General features: G+C 68.3%; 1 protein-coding gene across 1 annotated transcript; it reads left to right on the plus strand.

The window, feature by feature from the left end:
* The first annotated feature begins 945 nt into the window (after positions 1–945).
* SARS1 (seryl-tRNA synthetase 1) lies at positions 946–6,979 on the plus strand. Its single transcript, XM_082778496.1, has 11 exons — positions 946–1,159; positions 2,442–2,512; positions 2,615–2,695; positions 3,320–3,478; positions 4,071–4,214; positions 4,305–4,460; positions 4,995–5,216; positions 5,300–5,429; positions 6,049–6,206; positions 6,292–6,421; positions 6,520–6,979. The coding sequence occupies exons 1-11, from the start codon at positions 1,024–1,026 to the stop codon at positions 6,675–6,677; spliced, it is 1,545 nt and encodes a 514-aa protein (XP_082634622.1). The 5' UTR covers positions 946–1,023; the 3' UTR covers positions 6,678–6,979.
* Positions 6,980–7,774: the final 795 nt, after the last annotated feature.

Below are 7,774 nucleotides of genomic sequence, written 5' to 3' on the forward strand. Positions count from 1 at the left end.
CCCACGACCCTGTGCCAGCCCCGCTCCCCCTCTCCTTGCCTTGCCCCCCCCCGGGAAGCACCAATTGGGGTGGTTCTGCCCCAAAGTGGGTGCCCCCATGCTGGCAGCCCCCAGCACAGTGTTCCCCCCACTGCTGGGTCCCTCCCATGGGTGTCCCCGGGGGGGCGGCTGCTGCCCCCCGGCCCCGCGGCTCCAGCCCCCCCTTTTTACAGCGATCTCCACGTTTTCTAGGCGGCGCCAGGAGGCCCCGCATGTCCCGGCCGTGCAATAAAGGCGACGTTTCTGAGTCCCGTGGGGTGACTCCGTGCTGCGGGGGGAGCGGGACTGGCTGGGGGGGCCCCGACACAGGGTGGGGGGCCCAGCCTGGCACTCAGAGGTGGGGAGGGAGCGGGGCAGGGGAAAGCTGGGGTGCCGTGGGGATGCCGTAAGGTGACATGGGGTGCTGTGGGGATGCTATAGGGTGCCAAGGGATGCCATGGAGCACCTTTGGGTGCCATGGGAGACACCTTTAGGGTCCCATGAGGGTCCTGTGGGGTGCACGAAGGTGCCCCTGGAACATTGCGTGTTGCCATCGGGTTCCTTGGGGTGCCACACAGCGCTGCGGGATGTCATGGGGCACCTGGGGGTGCCATGGGAGATGCCAGAGGGTCCCACGCGGGTCCTGTGGGGTGCCGGAAGGTGCCCGTGGGATATTGGGGGTGCCACGGAGCACCCTGGGGTGCCACGGGACACACCGCAGGGTGCCAGGGGGTGCCCACGGGGGGGCCGCGGGATGCGCTGGGGCTCCCTGGGGGGCTGCGGGCACCCCCAGCGTCCCCCGGTACCGCTCCCGGCCCCGCCCCCCCGGGGCCCCTCCCACCCCGGGGCCCCTCCCACCCCGGGGCCCCTCCCACCCCCGGTGCCCCCTCGCGGCGGCTCCGCGCGGCCCCGCCCCGCGCACGCGCACCGGGGGAGCCGCTGCCGCCGCCGCCGCCGCCGCCGCTCCGAGGCCGCCCCGAGGCCGCCGCCGCCACCACCGCCACCATGGTGCTGGACCTGGACCTGTTCCGCGCCGACAAGGGCGGAGACCCCGGCGCCATGCGGGAGATGCAGCGGAAGCGCTTCAAGGACCCGGCGCTGGTGGACGCGCTGGTGCGGGCCGACGGCGCCTGGCGGAGGTGTACGTGGGGCGGGGGGGCGCGACCGGGACCCCCCCGGGACACCCCCTCCACCCCCTCCACCCCCGAGACCCCCCCGGGACCCCTCCGGGACCCCCCGGCTCTGCGGGGCCCGGCCCCGGCCGCACGCCTGGCCCCGGGGGTGCCCCCCCCACCCCCCCATGCCCCGGGCCGGGGGTCCCGGGGGGGTTCCCGGGGGGTCCCTTGGTGCCCGGGTGCGCCCTGGTGCGGGGGTCCCGGTGCCCCCTCCCCGCGGAGCCGCCCCGAGCCCGGGCAGCACCGGGCACCCCCCCCCCCCCCAGCACCGGGTGGGGACCGGGAGCGGGCACCGAGCCCCGGGTCCGGCTGCGAGGGGTCCGGGGGGGACCGGAGGGGGCGCAGGGGGGGGCAGCAGCCGCCGCCCCGGTGCCGCAGGGGGGGGCTCGGCCTTACCGGGGGGGCGGGGGGGCGGCTGAGCCCGGCCCTGCTGCATCACGCCCAGCGCGTCCCCCGGCTGCCACCACCGCTGGCACTGCCATCAGCACCCCTGCTCCCACTGCTGTCACCGCTGCCACCCCCGCTGCCACCCCTGCTGCCACCCCGCAGCGTGTGGCCGTCACCCCGCACTCGTGCCCTGCGACGCCGCGCTGCGGGGCTGAGCCGTGGCTGATGCAATCCGCGCCGCGCTGCCCTTGGGGCGGCCGCCAGGGCCCTGCATCCTGCACGGTGCCCCCCGGGCAGCCCCCGCTCCGAGAGCCTCGTCCTGCCCGCCTGTGCCGGGTCCCCTGCGGCAGGTGCCCCCCCAGAGCTCTCCTCCTGCCCAGGGACGTTCCCGGAGGCAGGGGCTGGCTCTTCCCCCATGCCGGTGTCACCGTGTCGGTGCCGGGGCTGCCTGCCAGCAGGGACAGCTGCGTCCTGCCTCCTGCCCTGCCCCGCTGTCACCCGTAGGGCCCTGCCCCGTGTCCCCTCCTTGTCCTCGCGTCAGCTCCTCCCCGGCTCTTTGAGGCTTTCCCAGGCAATAGCAGGGAGAGGAGAATGACCCAAATCTCTTGGCTGTCACCCCATGGCCCTGGGTCTGCCCGTACCCCGACAGCTCCAGTCCAGCCTGGGGGTCCCGGTGGGGCCGCAGCCCGGTGCAGCATCGCTCCCGGTGGGCTCCAACAAATCCTCGGTGTGGGAGCTGTCTGCTGGGGGGCAGCGCCGGTAGGAGGGGGTCAGGGCGAGCTGCAGCACTGGGGGTGTGTAGGGGGTGTTGTAGCCCTGCTTCTGTGCCTTGCTGACAGCATCCTCTGCTCCTCCCTCCAGGTAGGTTTCGTGCTGATAACCTGAACAAGCTGAAGAACCTGTGCAGCAAAACAATTGGGGACAAGATGAAGGTGGGGGCCTTGCAGGCCTGTTCCTAGCATCATTAAAGAGTATTTTTACTCTGTTCCTTCAGTCTTTACGCCCAGTGTTTTTTTTCTTTCCTCCCGCTGCAGAAAAAAGAACCCGTGGGGACCGACGAGTCTGTTCCAGAGAGCGCGCAGAACCTGGACGAGCTCACGGCTGACATCCTCGGGGTGAGTCCAGCCCCAGCTCCCCGGTGCTTTCATCCAGGGCTTCGCCTGTCCCTGCCCAAACTGGCAGCGTGAGGTGTACGGAAACCCCAGCAGCAGGGCAGGGGCGGCTGCCTGCAGCCCTGCAAGCAGCTCCCCGCTTCTCCCAGTCCCACGCCAGTGGTGACCAGCTCTTGCCCGGTGTTGTTCGTCTTAAGGTCCTTGCAGCCTCTGTGTGTTGGCCTGGTCACCAGCTTGTCATTTGGTTCCGTGGGGGATTTGAGCAGCCTCAATAATTGTGTGTCCTCTGTGAGGCCCTTCCTCCCTGCTCATTCCCCTCCCCTCTTCGTTAACTGAGATGTTTAATGAGTGTGGCACTGGCCGCCTTTTGCTGCCATGGGAGCTGACTGCTCCCCCTTGTTGCTGTCAGGCGCTGCGTGACGCCGTAGCTTGCTCAAGGCCTTTCAGAGCTTGACTTATGTTGGGCCTTTGTGCTCTCTGGCTGTTGTTTGATGTGTTCAGTCCATGGTTTCGCTCCAGAGGCCGTGTCAGTGGGTGGGGGTCTGTGATTAACTGCACTCAGCTGCCAGCCCCCTCTCCCCTGCAGTTTTCCTCCCTTCCCCATCTAACCCCGCTGCCTGCACACAGGGGCTGCAGGTATCCCAGATCAAGAAAGTCCGTCTCCTGATCGACGAAGCCATCCTCAAGTGCGACGCTGAGCGCGTCAGGCTGGAGGCAGAGCGCTTCGAGAGTCTCCGGGAGATCGGGAACCTCCTCCACCCCTCGGTGCCCATCAGCAACGACGAGGTAGGGACGGACGGAGAGCGGCTCCCTGCGGTGTGGGGAGCTGTGGGGCTGACCAGAGCCAGCTCTGCTGGTGCATCAAAGCCAGAAACCACCGGCAAGTGGGACGCGCTGCGGGGAGGTGCCCCCAGATCCGCGGGCGGTGAATGAAATCTGCATGACAAGGCAGAGTTTCCTGCCGGGAGCACACAAAGAGCAGCTCAGACAGCGCGGGACACGGCCATTGTTCGGGGAATACATGGGAAACTCGCTGGGAGCCGGGGGCTGGGATCTCCCTCGGCTGCCCTCATTCATCCAGCAGGAATATTTTGCTGGGGGAACACAATTGGGCTGGGCCGGCTGCCAAGTGGCCGCATAATAAGTGACCAGCAGGGATCAGCACTGGGGTTCCAGCTCTGGCTCGGGGGTCTGGGTTCAGTCGCTGCCAGGTGGCAAAGCCTGGCCCCGGAGGGGGCTGGGGAGTGGGGAAGGGGAAGGGAAGAGGCTGGGGGCCTGGCTCCCAGCCTGGGCTCAGGACAGCGTGGTGAGGAGCAGACTGGTGTCGCTGCAGCCCAGGGAGGACAGGTGATGGTCTCTGCCCCTTGCCTTTGTGCAGGACGTGGACAACAAGGTGGAGCGGGTCTGGGGTGACTGCAGCTGCAGGAAGAAGTATTCCCACGTGGACCTGGTGGTGATGGTGGACGGTTACGAGGGAGAGAAGGGAGCTGTCGTCGCGGGGAGCCGGGGCTACTTCCTTAAGGTGAGAGCCCAGCCCTGCGGCGCTGCTGGGTGAGCAGGGGTGGTGCAGCAGGGCACGTGTGACCGGTGGTGGCTTCCTCTTGTCCCGCAGGGTCCCCTGGTGTTCCTGGAGCAGGCCCTGATCCAGTACGCCCTGCAGAGCCTCCGCGCCAAGGGCTACACTCCCGTCTACACCCCCTTCTTCATGCGCAAGGAGGTGATGCAGGAGGTGGCCCAGCTCAGCCAGTTCGACGAGGAGCTGTACAAGGTGAGCCCGACGCCCGCTGGCTCTCTGCGTCTCGCCACCCGGCACCCACATCCAGCCCGGCCTCTGCTGCATGCCTTCCCCTGCCGGGAGGCAGCCGGCTGCTGTCCCTTTGCCCTGGCGAGGCCATGGCATCGGCTCCCTGCTGCTCCCTGTCCCTGTGTCCGTCTTCTTCTGAGGAAGGCCCAGTGGGGACGAGGAAGGCCTGGCCTGCAGACGCAGCCAGTTGTCAAGGCGATAGGGTGACGGGTGACAGCTCGTCCCCAGCCTCGCCATCGGGAGCTGGCAGGAGGCCATTGGGGCCTATAAAGGAGGCCAAACAAGCAGCGAATGGCAGCTGCTCCCCTTTTCTTGACCCACTTCGGAGCCATCCTGTTCCCCTCCTGGGAAGCCTCGCTGCCGGGGAGCGCGGGTGCCTGTGCTGGCTGCCCTGAGCATCTGCCAGCGCTGGGGGGCTTTGTCCCCAGAGGTGCAGGGACAGCTGGGGACGGGGGACAGGTGCTCTTTCCCGTCCCCACGGTTCCCCCTGCTCCCCAGGTGATTGGCAAGGGCAGCGAGAAGGCGGAGGACAGCTCCATCGACGAGAAGTACCTCATCGCCACCTCGGAGCAGCCCATCGCAGCCCTGCACCGGGACGAGTGGCTGAAGCCGGAGGATTTGCCCATCAAGTACGCGGGGCTGTCGACCTGCTTCCGCCAGGAGGTCGGCTCGCACGGCCGAGACACCCGCGGCATCTTCCGCGTCCACCAGTTCGAGAAGGTGAGAGGAGCGGGGAGCCCCCGCGGGGCATTTGTGCCCCCTCCCAGGCCGGAGCTGACGGGGGGGCCGCTCTCTCTCCGCAGATCGAGCAGTTTGTCTACGCCTCGCCACACGACAACAAGTCGTGGGAGATGTTTGATGAGATGATCGCCACAGCCGAGGACTTCTACCAGTCCCTGGGCATCCCCTACCACATCGTTAACATCGTCTCGGGTAGGGGTCCCCACCACGGGGCCGTGTGGGGTGCCAGCGTACCGGGAAAGCCCTTGGGGTGGGGACTTCCTTGCTCCATCTCCTTGCCACAATGGCCTGGGAGCAGACCAGGCGCCTCTGCCAGCGCCTCGGGTGCCACCGTGCCCTGACCCACTTCCCAGCTCAGCTTTCTTTGTCCGAGAGCATCCCTGGCTCGCGTTCCCACGGTGTCAGTCCCCAGGCCTGGTCCAGGGAGGCGGCGCCTTGGCCCTGGGCACAGAGGAAGGGGACGCCAGCTTTCCTGCAGCGATGCTCTGTGTCACTCCAGGCCCACCAGGACAGACACACACTGCATGGGCACCCCACCATGCTGGGACCATGTCCCTGCTGCGTCCCCACTGTCCCTCTGGAAGGGAAGGACAGTCTGAGTGACTCCTCCCAGGGGAATTGGCTTCTGTAGTGGCTCCTTCTAGCCTCTGCTCTGCTGAGCAGGGACACGGCTGCCCTGGGACAAGTGCAGAGCACTGGCACAGTGCTGCTGAAGCTGCTTTGTAGAATTCAAGCCTTAGCCTCCGCTGCCATCCTAACAGGGGGTCTGTTTGGGCTGGACCGTGCTAACTGCGGCCCTCCCATCTCGCAGGCGCCTTGAATCATGCTGCCAGCAAGAAGCTGGACCTGGAGGCTTGGTTCCCGGGGTCAGGGGCTTTCCGGGAGCTTGTGTCCTGCTCCAACTGCACCGACTACCAGGCACGCCGCCTGCGCATCCGCTATGGGCAGACCAAGAAGATGATGGACAAGGTGAGGGCGCGCGGCTTGGCTGGCGGGGGAGTGGTCCTGCTCTCCCCGTCTTCTGCTTCACTGCTTCCCCCCCACCCTGCTGCAGGTGGAGTTTGTGCACATGCTCAACGCCACGATGTGCGCCACAACCCGGACCATCTGCGCCATCCTGGAGAACTACCAGACGGAGGAGGGCATCCTCATACCCGAGAGGCTGCGCGACTTCATGCCCCCAGGTAGCAGTCGGTGCCCTGCCATGCCCAGGCTCCATGGCTGGGTCCCTGGGCACCCCGCGTGCCCCTGGTGCGATCTGTCCCACTTGCTTTTCCCCCAGACCTCCGAGAGATGATCCCATTCGTGAAGCCGGCCCCCATCGAGCAGGAGCTCTCCAAGAAGCAGAAGAAGCAGCAGGAGGGCAGCAAGAAGAAGTCAGCAGGAGGAGACCGGGTGCTGGAGGAGCAGATGCAGAACATGGGCGTGAACAGCGCCTAAATGCTGGCCCCAGGGCTGCCATCGAGGCCTCCTGAATCATCTCGGCTTCTTCCCCGGCTCGGGCTGCGCCCATCCATCATCACCTCTGCTTCGGGGCCCCGTCTGCGTCAGGGAGCTGCTGGTCACCGCCCGGCCGCCCCGGCACGGAGCGCCGGGATGAAAAACTGACAGTATCGGGGCTCCGGCCCCCCCGTCCCCCCCCCCCGAGCGGGGCCATGCGCCCCTGGGTCGCTGCCCTGCGGGCTCATCCCAGGGGCAGAAACTTTCCTCTCCTTCAATCCAATAAAGCAAAGCTGCTGAGATGTGTTGTTGGGCTGCCTGTGCCCCTCTGGGGGTCCACGCACAGCGAGGGGTGGTTGCTGGGGGGCTGGGGCAGCGCTGCAGCGTGGGGGGGGCTCCGGTCCCCTCTCCCCTTTTCTGTCCTTTCTCCGTAGCAGCAGCTGGGCGCGGGGCCGCTGCCGGCCCCACACAATGGCACAGACAAAGGCCGCGCTCGGCGGATCCCATTTGTAATTCAACGAGGGGCCGGGGCCCCGCTCGCCCAGCTGCTGCCCGGGACCCCCGTGGGCAGCGGTGGGGGCGGGGGCGGCGTGCCTCAGTTTCCCAAAAGCCGGGGGTGGGAAAGTTGGGGGGGGTTGGTTGGTTGGGCCGTGCCTCCCACGGCAGCCGTCTGCGTGCCGCGCGTGGGAAAGCCGGGGTTGCACCCACGGGAGCTGGGGGGGCCCCGGCGCCGGCCCCCCCGCAGCCCGACCAGCCGGTTCTGCTCACCCTCGCCCTGCTTCCCCGCCTGGCAGCGCCTTTGAAGGGCACCGGGGGGGCCCCCGGGCAGGGCGGGGAGCGGCCCCGGCTGAGTCAGCGAGCCCTGGGCGGGGGCCGGGGGGGTCCCGGGGCGGCTTCGGCGCCGGTTCCTTTCCCCTCTCCGCCCCCCCGCACCCGTCCGACCCGTTCTGCGCCCCGGGGCCCGGCTCCGCGCCGTCTGCCTGGCACCGCGGCGCGGCCCCGTGCGGGCAGCAGGACGGGGGTGTCCCCGCCTGCAGCCCCCCACCCATCGCGGTGCTCCGCTCCATGTCCCCTACAGCCCCCCAGTTTGTCCCAGT

The sequence above is a fragment of the Aythya marila genome (assembly GCF_965140915.1).
Source record: "Aythya marila genome assembly, chromosome: 24".
Lineage (NCBI taxonomy): Eukaryota > Metazoa > Chordata > Aves > Anseriformes > Anatidae > Aythya > Aythya marila.